The 27,225-nt window shown below is 44.2% G+C and overlaps 1 protein-coding gene across 2 annotated transcripts in view; it reads left to right on the forward strand.

The window, feature by feature from the left end:
* TDRD7 (tudor domain containing 7) overlaps positions 1 to 27,225 on the forward strand; it is a 1,293,444-nt gene that overhangs the window by 494,573 nt on the left and 771,646 nt on the right. For both annotated transcript variants that reach the window (XM_078676318.1, XM_078676319.1), the window contains exon 7: positions 4,190 to 4,773. In XM_078676318.1, coding sequence (XP_078532444.1) covers positions 4,190 to 4,773 — 584 coding nt within the window. The remainder of the gene's footprint in view (positions 1 to 4,189; positions 4,774 to 27,225) is intronic.

A 27,225-nucleotide genomic window follows, 5' to 3' on the forward strand; every position in this document is an offset into this window, starting at 1 on the left:
CATATATAGTTAGTTGCACTAACTATATATCGCGCACCCGCAATCCACTGCTGATCATGTCACATATTACATCATTCATGACATGGTCAGTGACATCACTGATGACATCTCAAATGACATCACTGATGACATCACTGATGACATCTCAAATGACATCATTCTTGTGCTAATACGATAAACCTCTTCAGACTCTAATATAACCTTAGATACACTCAGTGTATACAGACACTCACACACTGCCACTCATCCATGGAGTTACTCACACACCCAGTCAGTCATGCAAAGAAACAATCTCACCTCCATTTCTTCAACTATACAGTTAAACACACCTTACTTATTGAAACATATACTAACACATATTTACTCTTATACAATCCCTGATACAAGTTCACAATGATCGATACAACCACTCACTCATTCAGTGGCTCTCATGCACAGTTATTTATATATGCCAACTCTCACATGTACTGTGTTTTACATATGTACTTACTATGACATGTAGCATTGAGATATCCATTCACTCATCAATACACTCATGCACACAGTCAACTGCCCATGTAGCTGTTTCCACATGCACTCTTGAACTCATACACCTAGTGAATAAACTGCTCACACATCTATGCATAGTCACACACCTTCCAGCCACCCCCACACAAACTCAATCTCCCATAGAAATACTTGGGCAACCAATTAATAACACATATAGCCTCTCGTATAGCTAATGATCAACACATGCAGCAGTTTACAGAACAACAGACATAATGATGCACAAATTAAGACAGTTTAGTCACTAACCCATGCATTCAGTGAGACGCATTTAATCACTCACTCATACAGTCAGTCACGCACCTACTAAATCCTTCATCCAGACACTTATACATCCACTCATTCTTCAATATGTAAGACATATTTTAACTTTACAGAAACATACAGTCACTGGATGTTGTCATCAGTGATGTCATTAGTGATGTCATTTGAGATGTCATCAGTGATGTCATCAGTGATGTCACTGACCATGTCATGAATGATGTAATATGTGACATGATCAGCAGTGGATTGCGGGTGCGCGATATATAGTTAGTGCAACTAACTATATATGGAATTTCAATGGTTTTGTGTGAGTAAAATAAGGTTTTTTAAATGCTAATTCCTAACTATATATGGTCTATAACCTATGGTTTTTTCAGTGAATTTTCAAGGTTTTGTAAATGCTAATTCCTAACTATATATGGTCTATAACCTATGGTTTTTTCAGTGAATATATATATATATATTTATATATATATTTAGTATATTATTGCTATTTTATTTACCGTGGGACTCCCACTCCGACGACGGGGAATATTCAAGCATGTGAATCTACGAAAGACACCAATACTGGCGAACCACCTGTTTACAGGTAAGTAACAATTGTTCTTCCCTCGTGCTTGTTTTTCTGCCTCCTGTTCCCTCGTTGTGATCGTTTTTCCTGGCCTCTGTTCCCTCATTGTGATTGTTTTTTCTGGCCTCTGTTCCCTGTGGGACTGTGTGTGTGTGTGTGTGTGTGTGACTCTGTGTGTGTGTGTGTGTGTGACTCTGTGTGTGTGTGACTCTGTGTGTGTGACTGTGTGTGGGTGACTGTGTGTGTGTGACTGTGTGTGGCTGTGTGTGTGTGTGTGGCTGTGTGTGTGGGGGGGCGCTGTGTGTGTGAGTGTGTGTGTGGCTCTGTGTGTGTGTGTGTGTGGCTCTGTGTGTGTGTGGCTCTGTGTGTGTGGCTCTGTGTGTGTGGCTCTGTGTGAGTGTGGCTCTGTGTGTGTGTGGCTCTGTGTGTGTGTGGCTCTGTGTGTGTGTGGCTCTGTGTGTGGCTCTGTGTGTGTGGCTCTGTGTGTGTGTGTGTGGCTCTGTGTGTGTGGCTCTGTGTGTGTGTGGCTCTGTGTGTGTGTGGGGGGCGCTGTGTGTGTGAGTGTGTGTGTGGCTCTGTGTGTGTGTGTGTGGCTCTGTGTGTGTGTGTGTGGCTCTGTGTGTGTGTGGCTCTGTGTGTGTGGCTCTGTGTGTGTGGCTCTGTGTGTGTGTGGCTCTGTGTGTGTGGCTCTGTGTGTGTGGCTCTGTGTGTGTGTGTGTGGCTCTGTGTGTGTGTGGCTCTGTGTGTGTGTGGCTCTGTGTGTGTGTGGCTCTGTGTGTGGCTCTGTGTGTGTGTGGCTCTGTGTGTGTGTGGCTCTGTGTGTGTGTGGGGGGCGCTGTGTGTGTGTGTCGGGCGCTGTGTGTGTGTGTGTGTGGGGCGCTGTGTGTGTGTGGGGCGCTGTGTGTGTGTGGGGCGCTGTGTGTGTGTGGGGCGCTGTGTGTGTGTGTGTGTGGGGGGCGCTGTGTGTGTGTGTGTGGGGGGCGCTGTGTGTGTGTGTGGGGGGGCGCTGTGTGTGTGTGGGGGCGCTGTGTGTGTGTGTGGGGGGCGCTGTGTGTGTGTGGGGGGCGCTGTGTGTGTGGGTGGGGGCTGTGTGTGTGTGGGGGAGCGCTGTGTGTGTGGGGGGGCGCTGTGTGTGTGTGGGGCTCTGTGTGAGGGGGGCGCTGTGTGTGTGGTGGGCACTGTGTGTGTGGTGGGCACTGTGTTTGGGGGCACTGTGTGTGTGGGGGGCACTGTGTGTGGGGGGGGCTCTGTGTGTGTGGGGGGCTCTGTGTGTGTGGGGGGGGCTCTGTGTGTGAGGGGTGCTGTGTGTGTGGGGGCACTGTGTGTGGGGGGCTCTGTGTGTGCGGGGGCGCTGTGTGTGTGTGCGGGGGCGCTGTGTGTGTGGGGGGGCGCTGTGTGTGTGGGGGGCGCTGTGTGTGGGGGCGCTGTGTGTGTGTGGGGGGCGCTGTGTGTGTGGGGGGGGCGCTGTGTGTGTGTGGGGCGCTGTGTGTGTGTGGGGGGTGCTGTGTGTGTGTGTGTGTGGGGGTGCTGTGTGTGTGTGGGGGTGCTGTGTGTGTGTGTGTGGGGGGCGCTGTGTGTGTGTGTGGGGGGGGCGCTGTGTGTGTGTGTGTGGGGGGCGCTGTGTGTGTGTGGGGGGTGTGTGTGGGGGGGGCGCTGTGTGTGTGTGTGGGGGGCGCTGTGTGTGTGGGGGGCGCTGTGTGTGTGTAGAGGGTTCTGTGTGGGGAGGGTTCTGTGTGTGTGGGGAGGGTTCTGTGTGGGGAGGGTTCTGTGTGTGTGGGGGGCTCTGTGTGTGTGTCGGGGCTCTGTGTGTGTGTCGGGGCTCTGTGTGTGTGTCGGGGCTCTGTGTGTGTGTCGGGGCTCTGTGTGTGTGTCGGGGCTCTGTGTGTGTGTCGGGGCTCTGTGTGTGTGTCGGGGCTCTGTGTGTGTGTCGGGGCTCTGTGTGTGTGGGGGGGCTCTGTGTGTGTGTTGGGCTCTGTGTGTGTGTGGGGGGGCTCTGTGTGTGTGTGGGGGGGCTCTGTGTGTGTGGGGGGGCTCTGTGTGTGTGGGGGGGGGCTCTGTGTGTGTGTGTGGGGGGGCTCTGTGTGTGTGGGGCTCTGTGTGTTTGTGTGTGGCATTTGCGAGTGATTAAGCTATTGGCATTGTAAATGACGATGCCATTTATTTATCTGTTTTCAAAACCAACACATAAATAAAAATACTATCATTTACAATGCCAATAGATCTAACTTTTTCAAAGGCGAGACCGTTGCATTGTAAATGCTTGTCCTCAATCGTGTCCTCCCTAAAATGTGTTTACGCTGAAGATGTTCTGGTATGTTAAATGTCATTATCTACTGTGAGAACTGTAAATTGAGCTGTCTAGGAAATTGAAAGTGACACCTCTGATTCTTTAGTGATAGAGATGCTAAAGCTCTAAATCTGGATTCTAGAACACTCTCTTAGGCAAAATATGTTGATAGTCATTTAGCTATTACAGAGGGTGCACAACTTGGAAAAAAAAATTATCATCCCTGATTACTGGTACCATTCGTAGCATAATAATTTGAATGCACTGCCCACCCTGAACATGTATTGTTACAAGTAGGTAACAGTGCTTATTCTGGTTGGCTATACAAATTGGGCTGTTTTGTGGTAATCCTGCTCAGTCCCTGGAAAATATCTGTCACTGAGTGATAAACTGTTGGCAAGCGTAACTTTCTAATACCTGGATGTCATTATCCTCTCTTAACTGAGGAATGTTTGTATTGTGGAATTTGTTTGGAAGGATATATGTGGATTCTTTCTAATGTATTGTTTTGTTTGTTGTAGTTTGAAAAGGTGCCCAGTCGGGATGCTTCAGATGCTCTTCTTTATCCTGCAGGAAATTTGCAAACCATTGAAAAGAAGCCATCTGTAGTTGAAAGTAACCATATACAGGAGAGGATCCCCACTCCATCTTCCCAGCCAGAGCCATTGACCAAACAAAGTATTCCTGCTAGTAATGACTCAACAAACAGTAATCTGAAGGAGAAAATAATTGGACTGCTTCAAAACTACAGCAGCGGCTTGTGGGTAGATGCTCTTCCGAAAATCTTTGAGGAGACCTACAAAGAAAAGTTTCCAGATATTGTCCTGCAGAACCTTGATTTGTTGTCTGACACATGCACTGTGGACTATGTATGTCTCAACCCCAGGAAGGCAATTATTTATATGAAGACAAAAACAAACAGCAATGTCCAGACGCAAAGTGAAGATTCAGGGTCGCTAGTTAGAAAAGAACATTCCATGGAATGTGAATTAGAGTCTGAAAAAAACGAACCAGTCCTGGACCCACCCCAGTTAGTCATTCCTAACGAGGCATCTCCATCTGTGCTGGTGGTAGAACTAAGTAATACAAATGAGGTTGTCATCCGGTAAGTTGATTCAATTACTTGATTTCTTAATGTAGAATAGTGTTCCCTGTTTCAAGTAAGTGTCCATCAGACCATATGCAAGCATATTTGGGATTGTTGCAAATGTTTTTTCAATTCCTGAAGGACAAAGCGTCTGGGCAAAATCAAAAGGGTAAAACGCCTGTTTTATAAAATGCATCCATTTTTGTTCACAACCTCAATGCTTATTAGATCTGAAATCTATAGACAAATTTGTGAATACTACATGCTCTATACTGTAAAGCAAGGAAAAATTCTTTCTTTAAAGAAAGTGAAGTATATTGAATGCAGTAATAATGGCTTATCTGTGCTTTACTTAGAAAGAAATGCAGCACTCTCATTTTCTACATTACCTATTCCCATAATAATTGACTTTCTGGGGTTGAACTTGCTCCCCAAACGAAAAATTTTTTGGCATCATATGAAGTTGTCATAGAGTAAAAGAAAGATATTGCCATACCAAATCAGGAGTTTATGTGGGACCAAGAAACAAAGCGCGTTATTGCATCTCAGTTTCCTTAACCTTTTACTAGTGATGCTTTCTAAATCATGCAGCAATTAATAGGATGGGTGATACAGCCTGTGATTTTGTACACCTTGTGGTCAAACCACTGTCCAACATATCTTTAACACATTGAATACTGCTAGTTTTCCATTCTGTTTAAAATGGCAAACTGTGTGTTAGATAATACGTTGTTAAGAAACGAACTACCGAGAGTAAGAATTTGACTCAAGCCTTAAAAGATAAGTGCTATTGCAAAAGCAAAAATTATTGGCACAGGAGGGAACTGTGTTTGTGTGGATTCAATACCAAATGTGACATGCTGCACATTTTGTTCGATTGCCTAAAACTCAAACAGCGGATGCAATGGTTACGTCCAATATTCCTGAAATATTAAATTAGGACTTGAGGGCATGCTGTAGAATGTTTAGCTGATTTGGTGTTTTTTTTAGATATAGCATGTGCTATTGGAAGATTTTTGAGGGCACTTAATGGTATGTCCATTGTGAACCAGTAGGAGTATGGATGTGTTATATAAAATTACTGGCAGAATTTTATTGGAAGATATATTTTATCTGAATAGTTTATATATGGTTTTAGTGTTATAATGTATTTTGTTAATCATTTGTTTTTTACCTATGCATTGTTTAAAGGCAATTGGTCTAAATGAACATATCCTTGAACTGATAACACGTTGTGCCAGAGTCGTGTAAATATGTTCAATCTGGGGATGTTGTGAACCTTAGAAATATCATACTACATATGTTCCATGTTGGCGTCCTACTCAGAAGAAATTTCTTGTGATTCACTGGGTGGTTAAATTATATTTTAAAAAATGCATTCTTTGCTCAACAGTGAACATTGCTAAACATCAGCTGATTGTGAAAACTCTAGAGATTTACTTTTTAAGTGTGTTAACCTAAAACAATCCAGTAATACAGTATTGAACTCAGTGGCTGCTGCGGGACGCACTGAGGTTAGTGAAGATGTAGCTATGTACTTTCTATGCACACCCTTTTGAATGCCCACATCAATTTTTAGTTAGTCTTTCTAGTACCTTTAAATGGCAGGGTGGTAGCTAACATAAAAGGGCTGTGGCCACGTATAAACACTATGGGGGAAAGATCATTTAGATTACTAAATCTGTAGACAATGCAAATTGGAAGATTTGCCCATTTCTTTAGTTTCTTAATTAGTTCCTTCTAGAAGGGTTCAGAATGTATACATCAAACAGTACCAAAAAAGGCTATAGGTTGAAATAAAAATATTCCACGACGTTTTCTACGAGTTATAATTTTTAATCCTTCATAGTAATGGCTGAAACTTTAGTTTTATGTATGTTATATGAACAAAAGACTTGAACTAGAGTGTAAATGAGCAGGAGAAAATTAATACAATTATGCAGTATCCCTGTGATTGTAGGGAGTTATGGACAGTGCCTGAATCACAATTACTGTAGCTGCATGATAGCTGTTTGGATTTTTTACAGCTTCAATTAAAGAAAAAAATAAGAAAGGCATGCCGAAGATTTGTTTTACTGTCAATAAATTGGTCCAGTACACCCCATCTAGTACCTTGTTGTGGACCAGGAAGAAGGCAGCCAAAAGTATAAATAAATAATCAATCAAGGTCATTTAGAAAGTTATTAGGCTATGTTGCATTTCTTCCTGTGACAGTCACAGTCGATCAAATCAAAAAGAAGTAAACTATAAAATAGTGGTCACAGATGTTGCAGATATCCTTCCCTCGGCATTCAGTACTGAGAGTGATGAAAAACATGAACAATCTGCCTGGTTTCACTTTTTTTAATCGTACCATTGAACTGGGCACCTGATTGTACTGGCTAAAAAATCTTTAATAACATTTCAAATACTTAAAAAAAATATTTTGGAAATGTTATCCACAGCTGCTGCTTTGTTAGCTGGTAGATCATCTCTCCAGGGGACCCCCTGATCTTGAAAGTGCTAGCCTTCCTCTTTCAATTGTGCAGGGCAAAAGCTACCCCATGTCAGTAACATTGCCTTAAATATCATCTGCTTATAGCTGTGTAGAATATGGAGCAAAGACCACATAATCGCCTGCTTTGCCTTCTCAGTGGCTTCTTTCTGCTATACATATAGCAGTGATTTTAATTCTCAAAATCTTCCTCTTGTACAAGCAATAATACCACTTTGTTGCGGAATTACCTATATTGGTAATATTTCTTGGCTTAGTACTTGATCCCAGTCTCTGCTTTTTGTTTCACCCCTTACTTGAAGCTGCCTTTTACTACTTTGATAATCAAGCAGTCTCATTGTCTCTAGGGAATTCATACCTAAAGTACAAAGGGTAAGTCAGCAATCTGTCATTGTTTTATGCACACCAACTGGTTTGTAACCTGCCCTTTATTCGCGATGCAGCTTATGTTCCTATCCGTTGTTTCACAACATGCACATTTGTAGGCAGTCTCAGAACTTCCTCCTGCATTAAAGTATATGAGTCGATGACAATTTACAACCTCCTGGAGATGTATATACGGAGGCCTGTGAGGGAGAGAAGACCTTAGTCTCGGTATTTGCATATCTGCCCTACCAGCATATTTTTTAAATAGCCCCTGGCTGGGTACTGCTTTTGCCTTCTTGTCCTTCTGGACCTCTATGCAGCTTTTTACGAATTTAAACTTTCAGTATTGTTCTAAACTCTGAAAACTCTCAAAGGGCTTCACTGGCACAACCCTACAATGTTTCACATCTTACCTCATCAACCAATATCAACTCAATCAGATAAGCACCACCAACTCCTAGATTCTTTCTTTCACACATGGAATCCCTGAGATCTTCATCCTGTCGCCTATCATTTTCTACTTTTTATATGGATTGTTTGGTGCCATTCTTGCAGATGGCAACATTAAGATCCACCATTATACTGACAATTCTCAACTCAGTCCTAGGATCTCCTCAACCACCACCATATAGAGACTCATAGTCTACAAAACCTGAATATCAAAGGACTATTGGATGCAAAACCCCACAAAGACGGAATTCCTCCTTTCTGCCAACACCACCAAGCATTCGTTTAATCTGTCTTGGCTCTAAAACATAAGCTGAATCAGGTTGACACCCACCATTTGATACACCAGGCCAAACTCCTTGGGGTCATCATCGACTTGCACCTCCTACTCAAATGATACATTGCTAGAAGCCCCAAAATGAGCTAGTTTTAAATCTCTCTATTGAAAAAAGTAAAACATTTTCTTTATTGAGAAGACTTTAGAAAGACCATTCATGCTGTAGTCCTACCACCTGGATTGTGTTAGAGGCCTGCTCGACAGTAATCCCAGAGACGACCATCACTACCCTGAAAGGCATCATTCACGCAGCAGTGCAGCTCATCATGGGACTGAAGAAATCTAGCCACATCATACCACAGGATCTGTACGGACTCCCTCTGCAGGCCCTGATCATTTTCAAGATCAGCGTCATCACTTACTAAGCACTCTGAACCAAGACCCCTGTCTAATAAACTAGAACATATATGGAGGTTAGTGCGAGATGATGAGCAAATATGATATTAGACACCGCAGGAACAATAAAGCAAGCCTTAGCCTTTGCTTCCAGGATCTGGAACATCATTCCTTCTGAAATGAGATCAGCACCAACCCTTCTACTATTCTGGAAATTAAACCTCACCTTTCCACAGAACACTGCCTCAGAAAGGCTGACCTGACCTCTCATTCCTTTCACTAGCTCTCCCTCTTTCCTTTGTCCCGTTCACCATCTGTGTATTCCTACTGAGGTTTACACCATTTATAGCTCAGTATTGTTTGCCAGCTAGGCTTGTACTTTAGAATGCTCTTTTGCAGTCTCAAAGGATGTGAGCTTGTAACTTACAGGCTTTGCTGCTAAAAAAGAATATTTGGCCTTCTATTCGGACAAAGCATTTGGTAAAAGTGGGTGCAATTTGTGGACAGACTTTTACCAAATGCATTGGTTTTTTTGCTATCCAACTAATGTTCAAAAGTGTTGGTTTGAAAAATGTTGATTCATAGGGGAGTCGCAATTTAACCTTTCTAATTAAATATGCAAGTGGTAGGCCCTAAATTAGGATGGTGGTCTGCTGGGATCAGCAGCTCGCCATGTCTGTGATTGCTGTTAAATAGAGCAATTTCTCTTTTTTCCCCATCAAGCCTGGATGTTTTTTTATTTTTACCCCTTAGCAGTACTCCTAGTATATATTTTTTTTACAGCATTGACAAAGAGGAAGGGACCGATTCCTGTTTGCGAGTGGGTTTCCACTTCCTTTGAGGTGTCGGTAATCTATCAATGATTTGCAAATGCAATTGTGGTGAAAAACCATTTGTATATACCATTAGAAATCACAAATTGGAAGGCAAGCCCTAAAGAAGTCCCTTTCTATTTGCGATTCGATATGTAGTAGCAAACATGTTGTGCAATTTGGTAACAAGTTAATAAATCACAATATGAACATATCCAAAAGCTATTTTGTGCTTGCAAAGTTTCACAGTTTACGAATCAGAGCCTTTGCAACCGCAAATCGATTCAATAAGTCCCTTAGTGCTCTAAATTGTGATGTAATAGGGATTCCTTTGCAAAAATAAAATCTTATCCACAAGCTTGCTTTGCCAGGTTGTTTAGCAGTATAATATATATCTATGCCACAAATTATTGCCATCGTCCTATCCCACACTGTTGATACATGTCTGTCCCTATTGCCTGTATCCTACAAAAGACATATGTGACAAAAAAGATCTCTTGAACGTCCACCAATCTGTACTTCAGTCTTATCACAGTTTTTAATTTTGCATGTAATTTTTCAAGATTAGTAATGAGTTGTGTACTTTTCCCTCTAGCATTTAAAAAGTTGCAGAAGTAATAGTTACTGCATGTACAAAATGTGTTTGTAGATAAAAATAAGTTTACATGATTTTGTATATTATTGAAGCCAACTGTTCTACATCGTGTTGTTGGGCTGCACAGTGGTGATCAATCGAGATCAAATTCTGATGATATTTCTGCTTAGCCAATAAGCCTAGGAGAAGGTTACCAATTTAGGGGCAGAGCGGTCCAGAATGTCTCACTGTCACAAGTTGGTGCTTACAGGGATCAAAGAGTAATTCTAGAGTCACATAGATGTTTTCTGTTACCCATCATGGTGTTTGATCTGTTGCCACTCTGACTTCCTCTAGCAGAGCGTTAGAATTAATTATAGCTTCCTGGCAACTAATCCCAGTACCCTCTAGGTTCAGCTAGGCCCACTCAGTGCTACTCACTGGATCACTACATACACCAAGCAGATCTGCCCCTTACAGTTCAACAAATAATCCTCCTAAGCATTGCACAAATGTGACCTTCCGACATTGTCGTAAGGCTCCTTCTGGGATATAACTGAAGAAAGCTATAACTATAGATTAATGATCATCTAATTAACAGAGAAATATAACCAAAAAGGTAGGGAGGGAGGTTAGGAGGGAATGCTAAAGAGCTGCACTTACTCATATATCACCTTAGTTTCAGCTCATTTGCACCATCACAATAATGGATTATGGTATCTTAGCCATTATGCATAGGTAATACGTGCATGATTGTACATCGTGATAAGTCATTCCACAACCCGCTATATATCCAATTCAGTCTGTATCTGGAACAACGAGAGGGACCTCCGAGGCCAGCGCTATTTGCAATGTAGTCCGGATCAGACCCCAGGCCGCCGAAATGGGATATTTATGCAACCTTGGCATATCCTCCCTTACCAATGAGACCGCTTTGCTTTGGCCCAATTTTACATAGAGTTGGCCCATGCTGGAAGAGGGGGGGGGGGGGACACTGCTTTCCAGTGACGTGTAATAACCCTCTTAGCCTCCACCAAGCCCAGGTCTAGGAATTTAGAGGTCACCCTTTTCTCCGTTTTCCTAGGAAATATACCCGTTATACAGGCCTCCCACGTGTTCGGTAGCAGTCTGCTCGTGCTGGTGGTCAAGAAATCGACTACACCCTGCCAATAACTCAATAATCTGGGACATGACCACAACATATGTAGTAGGTCAGCATCTAACAAACTACAGCATGGACAGCATGCATCCGTTTTTCAGGAATACCTGCTAATGTCATCTGGAGTCAAATAAGCTCTATGAATTATATAAAACTGAATGAGTGTGAACTCAGCATTTCTTGGGATCTGCCCAGGACTGCCCAACAATCTGCCCCATTCTTTATGCGTGTAGAGTCTAGACAGGTCAAATTCCCATTTGTTACATAGAGCTGTTCAATCAATGCCAATATGTGAATGGATGCGGTCAGTAAACCATTTTATTACATGACATCCCGTACCCAATACGTGAATATATTGCAGTAAAAGATATGTTTGGGATTCCTGTGTAATATCACTCCAATGGCGCTTCAAGTTAGTTGTCAAGGAGGCATGATTGAGAAATTGCCCTGGGGGGGACACCTTCTTCTTCTTCAATAAAAGGGAGGAATGGCATTGCTGCGTGAGATAGGTGTAATGCCTTCCAGAATTCAATTTGGGGCCTTAATGCAGATATCTAGGTGTTCATATATATCACGAGGACAGGGATCTACTGGATGTCCTTGTGATATATATATGAACACCTAGATATCTGAACACATCTGGCTGCCAAGCCACCAGAGTGCCGTCCTCCATTAATAGAGATGCAAGTGCACCAGAAGTGAAGGGGAACAGACATTAATTCTCCCAGCTTACCCCTAGTCCCGTTACTTTTGCAAACCGTGTAAGTTTTTGATATGACCAGGGGTATCTGCTGTAAATCTCTAATATAAAGTAGGATATCATCAACATATAACGATATGGCATGAAGTTCTGTCCCAACGGTATGCCCCGTTGAGCCGCAGAATGGCGCAGGGATAGTGACAGTGGTTCTGTGGCTGGAGAAAATATCAATGGGGAAGAGGATACCCCTGTCAAGGTCCTCTGCCAATCAGTGAGGGCTTCGAGAAGGGGGTTCCTAATTGGACTCGCACAGTAGGTGCATTGTATAGCAGTTGAACTAAGTAAAGAAAATACGGTCCGAATCCAAAGCGGCGTAGTACCTCAAACATAAACGGCCATTCCACTGTATCAAAGGCCTTCTCCAAATCCAACACCAGTAATCTCATCGTTGGTCAAGCCTCTGACACCCTTATCACTCGAAAAAGACTGAGAATATTGAGGAATGTGTTGCGCTCTGGAATGAATCCGTTCTGGAAATGGTGAACCAGTTGCTGTGTGACCGGGGCCAATATCCAGGTCAGTCACTCTCAGGGTTGAGGTGTAAAGCGGAGTATAGTGCGTGATCCATTCGTTGTGAATTTCGCACTTTGTGTGCTTAAGGCCACTATCTGCTGACCGAATTGCAGTGATTGGGTCAGTGGACTGATCTCTTTTGGTTAGCCAGGCCAATAAAGCCCCAGAATGATCGGCTTTTGCATGCGCTGATGAAGAGTGTGCTGCATGGTTTAAACAGCTCTGTTGCTCCAAGAGTTCAGTGTGTCTTTTACGGGCCTCCAACAACGCTGTTGGGACCGCAGGAGCAACCAATGCTTGAGTTTCCAAATCTAGTAGATCTTTCTCCACATCAATCTTTTTGGATTCCACCTGCCTCCTTATACCACTGCCCACCCCTAGGCATTTCCCACGTATCGTGACTTTCATAGCCTCCCATTCCACCATAGTGGACGAGGCTGTCCTTGCATGGTTTGTAAAATACTCATTCAGGGCCTACCTCAACTCGTCTCTGAAGAACTGGTCTTCTATTGATGCCGGTTGAAATCGCCACTTAGGAACACTAGAAGGGCCATTGTCCCAACACACTGTAACATAGTGGGGATTATGATCAGAGTAAGTGCGACCCCAGTAGTCTGAATCCACTACATAAGGGAGTAATGAAGGGGAACTGAGAAACGTGTCTAGTTGACCGTGCAGATCTTGCGGAATGGAATGAGTATATCCTAGCTAATGGGTTCTGATGCCTCCAAACATCCACCAAATTCCACCCGTGTACCCTGGCGTTCAGAATAGCAGAATTGGTTGTAGCAGCTGTATTTCTAAGGGGTGAAAAGGATCTGCCTAATCCAGTGCTCATAACACTGTTAAAATCACCCCCAATGAGCCACAGAGTGTCATACCATTTGGTTAATAGTGGGGAAATCGAGGTAAAAATGTTTTCCTGTTCAATGTTGGGTGCGTATATAGTTCCCAATAGTATGTAATGTCCATCTAGCCTACCCTTCAAGAACACATATCTACCATCTTTATCAAGGAGTACCTCCTCCACATTAAAAGGTGTGCTCGACGAACCCCGATCAAGCCTCGGTGCGCAAATGAGTACTCAGTTACATACACTTTGCCCCTCCATTTCCTCAGTAGTCTAAGCACTTCAATACTGTTCAAGTGTGTCTCTTGTAAAACAGCAATTTGTACATTGTGTCTTATGAGATAATAATAGACCATTTATCTACGGGACGGCGTTCGGAGGCCCCCACATTCCATGTAAGTATTGTATATTTTGTCATGACAATGTGCTATGTGTCGCCATAATGTGGTCCCTTCTGTGACCACAAGTAATAGTACGATGCATTAATCCCCAGCAGTCCCTCTTATCCCCTCCAAAAAACCCACTATCCGCATAAGGAAAAAAAAAACATCGACAAGACGGGGGAAGAAGTGTACCAGGGCGGCCCCCATAAACAAGGGATGCTGCTCAAACCCAAACGGATTGAACATCTATCTGTGAAAACCCGACCTATTCCCTATATTGTTGAAAACAAGGGGGGTTGTTTGACCTTACAAGAACCACCACTATGCGATTCCCCAAATCGGCTCAGAATTATACATATCTAATTGTAGCTATGGCAGATAAATTATAATTAACATTTCCCAATCTGGGGGTTATGACAGCTGTATGCACTCCCGTAGTACAATCAGTGATATAACAAAGTCAAAACCCACTGTCTGGGGGATGTAGTTCTGTGCATGTTTAGTATGGTAATTTCAGTACCTCAGCGATCATACAATACCATCCGAAGTTTGCAGTGTTACGTGTGGCAGCTGTAGCGATACCACATCCGAAAGTCCCACAGCAAAGAGCCATCATCTTCCGATGAACAAGATGGAGTTCCCTTTTTACTGGTCGATTCTGCAGCCTCCGCAATCCGTTCTAATTCACGCACCGCTGCCTGCCTCTCCTGCCTAATTTGTTCCTGTCCCGGCGCCGCCGATGGACCCAGGCCACGTCTCCTGGATCGCCTCCGACGTTGCAGAGGACCACTCATCTTTCCTCGTCCAGTGATCAATGAACCTGTAGGTCTGGGGCCAGAAAATTGACCTGTGGTTTCCAGCCAATCCCATGTGTCTTGTGGGTGTAAAAAAAACTTGCTTTCCCGCCTGAGACAACTCTACTTTTTGCTGGATAGATCGACGAATAGTCAATGCTCAGTTGACAAAGTTTCTGCTTTACCTGAAGGAACGAACCTCATTGTCGCTGCACCCTAAGTGTATAGTCTGGGAAGAAGAGGACCCTGACATTATCAAGCTTGATTTCCGCCATCTTTCTGGTTCTGCGCAAAATTGTGTCCCTTTCTTTAAAGTGCAGCAGCTTAAATATTAGCGGGCCTGCTCCTGGAGATGGTTTCCTGCCAGGTATATGGTGTGCTCACTCTACAGAGAAGAACGGAGAGAGGGAGGAGGGGGGAGAATATCTTTAAGCTGACCTTCTAGGAAACCTGCCCATCTTGACCCTCCTTCCCTTCCGGTAGCCCAATCATGCGGACATTATTTCTTCTGGAGCGACCCTCCGCATACTCCACTCTGTCCTCCAGTACGGAACAACTGCCACAGACACTGTCGGCACCAGTCACAGCGATTTCAAACTAATGTCCACTTCCTGTCTACCAAAGTAATTAGGCGCCGTGTCTGTTAAGTATCCCTCCAATACAGTGACAACAGCTGCCACCCTCCAGTAACCACACTTGCCCTATAGCAACACAGACCTTTGTAGCCGGCCTTTAGCAATTGAGGTGACTACTTCTGCATAGCTCCAGTCTATTCAGCACCAGTGCTGTCCCCCATAGGTATTGTGTCACCGCATTTTCAATTTCTGCACCCAAGGGTCATGATCACCATCCCAGGCTGCCGGGTGCCAGACTCAATTAATATGACCTGTTGATTAGGAGCTATCGGTTCTCAGACCTCGCACTACGTTGTGTTATGAACGCTCCGACTCTCCCAGCTACATAGGGACTGCGTAACTGTGCTGATTGTTAGGCATTGGAGTGTCTGGAGATTATCCTGAAGTTTACATCCGTTTGGCAGTATGCTCCCGTAATATGGTTTCCTCCCACCTCAATCAAGATTGTGCGCTGCGTGTTATGAACTCCCCGATATAGGCCACCAACCTTGGTTCTGTCCGCTCAACTCCACTGCCCCAATCTGTGCTGGTGCTGTCAGTAAGCGTAATAATACTCCCCCCTCAGATCCACAGGAACCTCCAATGCGGCCCATCGACTATGTTCCCATCAGCCTGGCCGGATTCCTCACGGCAGCCAGACAGGCAGGCAGCTGGAGTCAGCGTATTGCTTTCAGGGCCGAGACGTTGCCCAGTCACAGCTCCTGCCGCATCTGCCCAGCTCCAGGGAATTTACCGGTAATGATCACTGCTGCCGGTAACAGGGCAAGAACTGCAGACAGGAGCTGGCCACGCGCACCATGCGTAGCATTGAAATAGCATAGCAGAGTCATGGCAGAGTCGGATTAGGACGCGCGCTTTAGGATTTGGTCGCGCGAGTGAGCTTCGTAAGTTTCGGTTTCGTTTTTGCCTCAGAGACCTGGTGTGAAGAGGAACAGGGCAGCAGGAAGTTGGGGACGAGCGTCGGCGCCTGCGGAGGAACCACGACGAGCAGCAATGGAGGCGGCGGAAGCGCTGGAGGAAGGGGTAATGCTTGTTTAAACAGGGGGTGACGTTATTTTATCTTTTTTTAGTAGCAGGTGTAAAACGCAGTTTCACCTTTACTTTAATGCATTTATTTCTAAATGCATCATGTCGACCTTCCTCGATTTCACACGTGAAATAATGAACATTTACATTGACACGCCACAAATCTAGCTTTCTCTTGGCACTTTTTAAAATGTTATTATTTTTAAATGTTATCACAACCGCCTTTTATGCAGCATTGAAAAATGAGAGGCTGAGTCTCTGCTGCAGGCAATTGCACCTTTAACCTGCTGTTTCCACGCTCATCTTGCACTTGGTATTCTGCCCACTGGCTTGTTTCTCAGCTAGTTTGCTAATGAGTTGATTTATGAGAGCAGGGTTGCTGAGGTTATATTGACCGTAGTGATGTGACTTAGAGTAGACTGCCTTGAAGATGGTTAGTTTATCAGTTGCTTGAACATTCCGCGTGTAAAAGAATCTAGAACCAGCTATTAAGCAGATCTGTCTAAACTGTAATTTTTACATTTTTAGGGCTCGGGCGGAGCCTGAGATCCTATTACTACAGAAAGAAAAAAAAGTGTGTTAAGGCCTCGGGAAAGACACATTCCTGAATTTTTTTATTATCTGAATGGTCATTGGTGTTTGCGGTGATGTATTTTTAGTAGTCTTGATGCTATTGGGCAGTTGTAATGTTCGGGCGCCATTTTGGGCATATTTCGTGCGGTTACGTGCTCGAAAGTGCATTCATCTTAATTAGGAGCTGTCAGGGTGGCCGTGTAATGCATTCCAGATGGTGTGCGCGCGTTCACCATCTAGCAGTGTGTTTGTCGGGCGCGCGTCCTCCTCACGTGCACACAGGCATAGACGCCGTGTGCGGCTCCTTCCTGCCGGCCCGGGGAGCTGCTCTGCCGCTCTCTGGCTCACCCCCCGTCTCCCCGCCTGATTTAGACATCACCGGCTCGGGCTCAATTACCAGTCCAGGACCCGGGCAGCGCGCTGCCTGGTTCCCTTCTCTTCCGTTACGGGAACCCCGCTTTTATTGTAATTTCGGCACTTTTTGTATCTCATTTTCATGACTATATTTGTTATTATAAGAATCTGCCGCCAGCCGGATCCATCTAGGAAACAAAGCTATTCCGTTTGGAGAAACAGCCCCGGGAAGCGGCAAAGAAGGGCGGCCGCGGCCGGGCTGTCAGCGCGCCCTGCACACACCGCCCCGGAAAGCTCGGGCCAGTGACTTCACAGGCCCTGCACAGTCCCATCCCCACGGCGCCCCCATTCATGCCCACGCCCCTTCCAGCAGTACGAGAAGGAGCCCCCGTCTCCCCACGAACACGAAGTGACATGACGCCTCCAACATCGCAATGTTATTTCAAACAACCAAAACAGGCAGTTATGATGTCTAAATTCCGTCAGGCTACCAATTGACTCAAGAACACACACTTGAAACTTGTGAACTTGCATATTGGTCTGGACAGTTCCTGCTGTTATTTATCGGAATGTAAATAGAGAAAATCACTGGCACTATGTGCAGCTTCCCTGTTTATTAGAAAAGGCCCAGCCATTCATTGCTTTAACAGCTCTCTTCGTATGTGCCAAAATTGTCTGCTTGGATAAACCGTAAATAATACTGACACATGATTGTAAACACGGTTATGAGAAGTTATCAAAGAGCTGATGTGATGATATAGACCCTCAAGTGTCAGTGTTGTTAGTTGGTATTTCCTCAAGTGCGATTGATCCGTGATTTTGAAGAAAGGATTTCCTCACCTCAAGCACGACTTTAAGATGGTAAAAATATACAAAAAAAAATAAATGTCTATGGAATATCGCGAATTCTTCCAAATGAGCAGCCTGGGAATCTGGAGTGATAACACCCGACTGTCATTATCGCCTTTTTTCTCAGCGTAATTGAACAATGCATATTTGGCTAATTTATAACTATTACCCATGTCGCATTATAAGGAATTTATACACGAAAAAGTACAACGTTTATTTTTAATAAAACTTAAGCAGCATATTTTAAAATGCAATTTTGACCCGACAATTAAATGTTCCTAATACAAACTGCTCAAGGCAGCATTTAAGATTTAGAACAACTGAACTAAATTCTCGTTCATAAAACACCACGTCTTTTTACGTTCTTTATTGGTACTTGTTGTCAGTCTCACTGCCGCTCTTTGAGTAGCTCAACATGTATTCCTATGAAAGGTACTTTGAGAATGAGAAAAGTTCCATCTCATAGTGAGTAGAGTAGTGAGTAGAGTAGTGAGTAGAGTAGTGAGTAGAGTAGTGAGTAGAGTAGTGAGTAGAGTAGTGAGTAGAGTAGTGAGTAGAGTAGAGAGTAGAGTAGAGAGTAGAGTAGTGAGAAGTGAGTAGAGTAGTGAGTAGTGAGTGCAGAGTAGTGACTAGAGTAGTGAGCAGAGTAGTGAGTAGTGAGCAGAGTAGTGAGTAGTGAGCAGAGTAGTGAGCAGTGAGCAGAGTAGTGAGTAGTGAGCAGAGTAGTGAGGTGAGTAGTGAATAGAGTAGTGAGTAGTGAGTAGTGAGTAGTGAGTGCAGAGTAGTGAGTAGTGAGGTGAGTAGAGTAGAGTAGTGAGTAAAGTAGTGAGTGCAGAGTAGTGAGGTGAGTAGTGAGTGCAGAGTAGTGAGTAGAGTAGTGAGGTGAGTAGTGAGTAGTGAGTGCAGAGTAGAGTAGTGAGTTGAGTAGTTAGTAGTGAGTAGAGTAGTGAGTAGAGTAGTGAGGTGAGTAGAGTAGTGAGTAGAGTAGTGAGGTGAGTAGAGTAGTGAGTAAAGTAGTGAGTGCAGAGTAATGAGTAGTGAGTAGAGTAGTGAGTAGAAAGTAGTGAGTAGAGTAGTGAGTAGTGAGTAGAGTAGTGAGTGGAGAGTAGTGAGTAGTGAGTAGTGAGTGCAGAGTAGTGAGTAGTGAGTAGACTAGTGAGTAGAGTAGTCAGTAGAGTAGTGAGTAGAGTAGTGAGTAGAGTAGTGAGTAGTGAGTAGAGTAGTGAGTAGAGTAGTGAGTGCAGAGTAGTGACTAGAGTAGTGACTAGAGTAGTGACTAGAGTAGTGAGTAGTGAGTGCAGAGTAGTGAGTAGTGAGTGCAGAGTAGTGAGTAGTGAGTGCAGAGTAGTGAGTAGTGAGTGCAGAGTAGTGAGTAGAGTAGAGTAGTGAGTAGTACATCACAGGCAGCAGCTGTGCAAGCTTCTTACACTCACAAGGAGACCACAGGCAGCTGAGGTGCAAGCTTCTCCCACTCACAAGAAGGACATCACAAGCAGCAGCGGTGCAAGCTTCTCACACTCACAAGAAGGACATCACAGGCAGCAGCTGTGCAAGCTTCTTACCCTCACAAGGAGACCACAGGCAGCTGAGGTGCAAGCTTCTCCCACTCACAAGAAGGACATCACAAGCAGCAGCGGTGCAAGCTTCTCACACTCACAAGAACGACATCACAGGCAGCAGCAGTGCAAGCTTCTTACACTCACAAGGAGACCACAGGCAGCAGAGGTGCAAGCTTCTCACACTCGCAAGAACGACATCACAAGCAGCAGCGGTGCAAACTTCCCTTACACACTCACAGCAGGTACTGTGCCAAGGCAGCAGCAGCAACAGAGCAAGAGTCCCTTACAAAGAACAGGCACAGCACAGAGATGCTCAATGCAATCTTCTCATACTCACAGGCAGCAGCGGTGCAAGCTTCTCACACTCGCACGAAGGACATCACAGGCAGCAGCTGTGCAAGCTTCTTACACTCACAAGGAGACCACAGGCAGCTGAGGTGCAAGCTTCTCCCACTCACAAGGACATCACAAGCAGCAGTGGTGCAAGCTTCTCACACTCACAAGAACGACATCACAGGCAGCAGCAGTGCAATCTTCTTGCACTCACAAGGAGACCACAGGCAGCAGAGGTGCAAGCTCCTCACACTCACAAGAAGGACATCACAGGCAGTAACGGTGCAATATTCTCACACTCACAAGGAGATCACTGGCAGTACACACCACATGAACACACTCCATAACACATAGCAACAATACATTGGCATTTACAATGCCATTAGCTCAAACTCAAATAAATCCGAGCCCGATTGCATTTCTAATGCTTGTTCTCATTGATATTGTAGCCGCTTCCCTCCACGTCATTAAGGACATTTTCTCCTGGCCTTAACTTTTGTGTGATAGCTCAAGGCATTCTGGGTATTGTAGTGTTGTTGTTGTACTTTCATTGAACTAATTAGACTAATACGCCTAAAATAAGTGATTTACGAATGAAAAGTTCACGACAGATTAAATAATGTCGGGTTGGTGGGTAATTTTAGCTTTAGGTTGCTATTGACATTTAGCGCTTTCATGGGGCACAATGAAATGTACGAGAAAAGGTGTAGGAGATTGGACGAGTCAGCAACAGTATAATTTTAGTGTTTAGATTACCCTCCATGCGCTGGTACTTCTAGATAAGCTCAGCCCATTTGCCAGTGGGCCATAGATGGCTAGCGAAGGATTTGGGGTCATGTAACTACATTTGGGGATAATACAGATCAGCGAGAAGTCATTCACTGGCGAAGAGTTGGCTTGAAGATAGTTGAGAGGGTTCTAGAGCCACTGCCACCCCATACGACTACTTGACAGCCCTAATCAGCTTTTCACACAGACTAGAGGTTTTGCCTAATGCAGTGATACCCTCTTGTGCTACACTCCACATCACAGAGTTTTCAGTTTGAGAACGGATCATTTTCTAAATCTGATTGATAGGTGATTCGCGGTTTCAGTGTCCTAGCCCTGGAATATGAATTATTTCAAAAGAAAGATTGTTCGCGATTTGTATACATGCATCTCTGCATGTGTGTTTGCACGTCCACCCTCCGTGGCCCACCTGTCCTTGAGAGCCCTCAGCTCTAAGATTACATGTTGGTCCCATCACAGTTTATATGTCATTCATGCTTGTATGGAGAAATGCGGTTACATACATACATGGTATCTAAATTGGTGTTTTAAAGTTTTAAAAAAATGTTTCAATGTCCCAATATGGCCACCTCGAGGTTGACATCGCTCTGCCTGATTTGAATTACAGACATTAGTTGCTTGTCAAGAGTGAGCTTTTCCCACTGCTGTTTGGATACACCGAGCTTTTTTATGGGCCCCAAACCTGAAATTTGTACGTTAGGGTACATTTTATTTACAAGTAAGTGACGCACAGAAAATATGCATAAGAAGGAACTGACCATTGGTATTCTAATAGTATTGCCGATTGGGAAGAGTGATATGTTTCTTTTGCACAATTGGTGTTAGGACATTAATAAAAGCCTATGTTTTATATAATCCCTGTATGGAATCTTTCAAACCAGTGGTGTGAAATCTATCCTGAGTGTTGATAATCCAGCTACACCTACCAATATGGCTCACAAATTACAATGGTGATCTGCTCTTATGTACCCACATGTGAATTTATATTCCCTGCTGCTGAGCGCAGCATTTACATTTTCCTCATTCCTTGCTGGAAAGGTGACCTGCCCTTTGTTTTCTTGCGCCAATACCTCTGAATGAAACACTTTTTTTTATGACCAGAGATTAGGTGGTATTGATAGACGTTGACACAAAGGGTACATTAATAACGAGGCATATGGGATTAGTCCATGAATTGTTAAATGGTGTGCACTGTGTGCGTCCTGCTAGAGAGCAGAAAGCTTAGCTGGTGAGCACATCAAGCTTGCATCTCGGTGGTGTGAGGCATCAGAGACCAGGACAGAACTGGGACATTTGTTAGAGAGGAAAATGCAGGGTTGGATACTTTTGTCTTTAATTTTAGACCACAGATGGACCAGAAACGGCCAGAAATGTGTTTCCTGCCTTTCTTTAGCGAAAGGAAATATTTTTATTACCAGCATCCCTTTGAATAACACGAGTCATTAGAATGGAAGGGAGTTGACTATTCGATAGGTCTTTGTACAGTCACCTATACCCTTCTTCCTCTTGTGCTATATTTCAGTGCCCTAAAAAGAATCCTTTTAGTGTAGGTCCATGCACACCACAACTTCGCCTTGCTTTGTTGTATTTTTGCATTGTTAATGTTCACATTTGTTCGCAATTCGCCATGTGCCTTTAGTTTCTGTCTCGCTCTCTCCTACACCTTCACTGTCTTGGCCTCTCCACTCTTCCTCTATTTCTGTCTCGCTCTCTCCTACCCCTTCACTGTCTTGGCCTCTCCACTCTTCCTTTGTTTCCGTCTCACTCGCTCCTGCCCCATCACTGTCTTGGCCTCTCCACTCTTCCTCTATTTCTGTCTCTCACTCTCCTGCCCCTTCACTGTCTTGACCTCACCACTCTTCATCTGTTTCTGTCTCACTCGCTCCTGCCCATTCCCTGTCTTGGCCTCTCCACTCTTCCTCTGTTTCCGTCTCACTCTCTCCTGCCCCTTCACTGTCTTGGCCTCTCCACTCTTCCTCTATTTGTCTCACTCTCTCCTGCCCCTTCACTGTCTTGGCGTCTCCACTCTTCCTCTATTTCTGTCTCACTCTATCCTGCCCCTTCACTGTCTTGCTTCTGTTTATTGTATTTGCACAAATCTAATATCTTGGTCTATTCCTTTTCAATAATCAGGCATTTTGTTTATTAGGTGTTTATGTTTTTGATGGGTTTATTTATAGGCACTCTATCTATCGCCCTCACTCTATCTATCTATTGCCCTCACTCTATCTATCTATCGCCCTCACTCTATCTATCGCCCTCACTCTAGCTATCTATCGCCCTCACTCTAGCTATCTATCGCCCTCACTCTAGCTATCTATCGCCCTCACTCTAGCTATCTATCGCCCTCACTCTATCTATCTATCGCCCTCACTCTATCGCCCTCACTGTATCGATCTATCGCACTCACTCTGCACCACCACTCAGGGGCTGTGCAACCATTCAACAACAACTGGTTCAAATATGTTCTCTCAATGCCTCAAACTTTATTACAAATGTCACAAAAAGATGTTAATATTTCACTTCTCTTCTTAGATTTTCGTCACAATAAAATACACTTAACACAATCTTCACAAAAGTTATTTACAAAAGTTTAAGCTATTGCTATTATAAATTACAATCACTTTTATTTAAGTATTATTTTTTTTTTTAAAAAGCCTTTGTTATTTGTAATAGCAATGCATCTAAGTCACGTAAATACAACACATATTGCATTACAAATGCTATGTGTCACATTTGCGAAAGTTATAACTATTGGCATTGTAAATGACAAAGCTGTTAATTTAGCTATTTTCAAAACCAATAGCTCAAAATTTCCTAATGCGAGACCTATTGCATTGCAAATGCTTGTTTGATTTGTATATGTTATGTTGTGATTTGGGACATTAAAAACACAAGTCCGACGTGAAAGTGATTGGAAAATAATTCATGTTTGCTGCTGTGCTCTGTTAAATATTGTTATCGATTGTATGTGGTTAGAGGCTTTGCTTCTGCGCAGGGGGACACTGTGGATGGCACAGTGTTATAACATTGAGCACACGATAAGACAGTTTCATGTAATACTTGCTAAAACTTAACAGAGGTGCAGCTGTAATTACCATTGCCGTCACTCATTTTTGTAAAACAGTTTCAGGGACATCTCCGGTTCTATTCACTGCTGCGGACGACGGTGTGTGTCCGCGCAGTCCTGGGGCGAGGAGTTTGTTGTTTCCCGAGGTCCCAAAGAGCTTCTCCAGACGTCGTTTCTTCACTGTGGCCGCACCTCCGAGGCACCCACCACTGTGTTAACGGCGGCGCTGCAAGCAAAACGGACGAATCCTTCACCTTACAGTCAGCACGCCAGACCCCGGTCACATCTGCTCTGCGTGAACCGAGAGATCAACTCCCGCTTACATATGCTTTAAATTACAATGTTTTGTGGATATCTGTACTTCAGACGATACTTGAAGTCATGCCACCTCCCGATTCATCGCCTTAGGTGTTGCTACATTTGCGGAGAATTGACACGGATAAGGGGAGCGGTGGTGGAGCTAAATCAAAGAACGTCCACCATGTTGCCCCTGCTGGCTACCACCCGTCCCCGAAGACCCTGATGACGGTGTCATCGTTGTCGACAAGACTGTCTACGATGGCGAAGATTTCATTGTAGTTTGACGTCCATGATGACACCCTCAACTTCTACTATTCCGTCCACAACACTGGTTTCCAGTGCCACGTCATCGATTATGCCGTCAGCGTACCGGTCGACAGTGGAAAAATAAATTTTATTCGTCTCTTATAAGGTTCCTAATCTGCCTCAAGACATCTCTAACAGTTCACCCCTTCCTTCAACACGTCTATCTGAAGATGAAAGTGTCTTCAGTCCTGCATATAGTCCCTCCCAATTAAATGTAAAATGTTAGGACAGGAGGATTATGAAGCGGATCAGGAGCAGTCCTAATGTATAGAGGGTGATTTTTCCTTCTCAGACAGAGGGCACATAACTGCATATGGATATGATACATTCCAGGAGCACTATCCCTATAAGGAGCAAGAGAAGGAACCGTAACAAGTGCAAGAGTCAGCCATAGCAGTTCCTGTCTCGCTAGTTACGGACTTACTCAAGATGAGTAAAGACTTTTAGAAAATATTCCCTGATGCAAATGCTCCTTTACAACCTGCTCCCAGGCAAGAGACCTCAGAGGTCACTCCGTGCCACAGAGCACACAAGATCTCAAAAAGTATGACCTGTTACGCCTCCCATCGCAATTTGGATACCTTTCAGGACGATGATGATCAGCCACCTGAAGAGGGTGAAATCCAGGTGGATTTGAGTTACCACCCTGAGTGCGATTATGTAGCACCTATGCCAGCATCTCCAACTCCTCTTACAGCGGATTCTCCACCAGCCGACATTGGTGCGTTTCATGACCTACTTGAAAGGACTTCTAAGTGCTTTGACCTTCCACTACCAACAAAACAGGCAGAGTGCTTCGTATATGATTTTAAAGCAGGAGCGACACGCTCAAAACGGTCTATACCCATCATAGACTTCATCTGGCTCAAGTACTTGATGCTTATAAAGACCCCAGTGTATGTTTCAGCTGTGATACTGCAGCTGAATTAGCAGTACAAAGCCCCAGAGAATTCCCCTACGTGCCTCATTAGCCAACCCAGGCCAGATTCGGTCATTATGCAGGCTGTTCAGAGTAGAGCAAAGAACCCTTCTTCGCCATGCACAACTCCTCCGGACAAGGTAGGCCATAGGCTTGATAATATTGGGAAGATATTTTCCACAATAGCGGCTCTTGAACAAGTTGATCAAGAAGCAGCCCTTCAGAATGCTTTCTCTTCAGGAATTTCTGCAACTAGTGGACGCAAGAGATTATATGTCTTTCCTAGATCTGTTAGACGCTTATTTCCATGTTCCAATACAGCCAAAGCACTCAAGGTTTCTCAGGTTTGAACTAGTAGGGTGCCATTACCAATTCAAGGTACTTCTTTTGGTTGAAGTTGGCTCCCAGAGTTTTCACCAAGTGCATGGCACCAGTGGCGGCCTTTCTCATGTTCAGGGCACCAGGTATTCCCGTACCAAGACGATTGTCTGATTAAGGGTCTCCCTTATCGTTCAGTAGAGGAGTTGACACCAGTGTCTTCAGCTTTTCCAAATCTTGGGCCTCAAGCCCAACAAGGAAAAATCCTCTCATCCCTTCCAGATCAGCAGTGTTCCTGGGAGAGATACTGAACACAGTTGTCAAAAGCATTTCCCACAGAGAAAATAATTTCTCGCCTACAAGCGCTGATAAAGTGCCTAGCTGCAAAAACATTCACTTCTGTGAGGACATACAATTCCATGTTGGGGATAATGTCTTCCTGCATTCCATTGATTCTGAATTGCTGTCTGCGGATGAGGGCTCTGCAAGAACAACTCGATGCTCAGTGGATGCAGTTTCAGGGTCCTTCATTGACATAATTTCAATCACAGCAAAAATGTAGCTGGCAGTGTCCTGGTAGGCGATCAGGAAAAATGTCTCACAGGGTCTCTTTCCTTCCAGTGATACCTCAGGCAGTCATGACTACAGAAGTTTCTCTCGAAGCATGTGGTGTGGACTTGGAGGTTCACAGGAAATGGTCCAATCAAGCAAAATTGTATCACATAAACACTGTGGAACTGAAGACAGTATTTCTCAGTCTTCAAGCATTTCTTCCCAGGATCAGAAACTCCAGTGCTGATAAGAACCGACAACACCACCACCATGTCTTATCTCACAAAACAAAGGGCACAAGATAGCAGGTTCTCTCTGCCCAAGCACAACAAATTTGGAATGATTTAGTCAACAACATTGCATTGAAGATAGACTACGTTCCAGGAGTGCAGAACGATTAGGTTGGATTCTCTCCGCAGAATGGACAAACAATGGGAACTCAGCCAGAATCAGATGAGAGCTTTTTACAGTCTTGGGATTATCCAATTCTAGATCTGTTCGCCACTTCTCTCAACAAAAAGTGCCAGTTTTTCACCATCAGACTTCCTCAACGAGATGTTCCCATATGTGTTCCCCCATTCCCACTCATTTCAAGGGTCTTGCAAAAAATCAAAACTGAGCTTTACCGCCTTATTCCATTACCCGGGCATGGCCAAGACAACATTGGTTCACCAAGCTTTTTCTATTAGAATGCTCGCACATTCCATTTCAGCCGCAGGAGGATCTCCTCTCAATTAACCAGGGACAAGAGTTCAACTGCAGATTCAAACTCTCAATTTGTCAGCCTGGCTTCTCACCACCCTGAATTTGGAGATCTTGATCTCTCTATGGAGTGTGTTTCAGGTCTTCATAAATCTCAAGCTCCTTCAGGAACAAATGCTACTGGACAAAATGGAGAAGATTTGGTTAATGTTGTACATCTCCGTATTCCATCCCTTCTCGTCTGCACTCCAGCAGATTCTTCCCTATCTGCCTTCTCTAGCCAATTCAGATCTCGTGCATGCTTCCATTAAAGGGCATTTAGCCTGCAATCTCTAGACACAGGCGGCATCCTGGAAAGTT

The sequence above is a fragment of the Lissotriton helveticus genome, chromosome 2_1 (assembly GCF_964261635.1).
Source record: "Lissotriton helveticus chromosome 2_1, aLisHel1.1, whole genome shotgun sequence".
Lineage (NCBI taxonomy): Eukaryota > Metazoa > Chordata > Amphibia > Caudata > Salamandridae > Lissotriton > Lissotriton helveticus.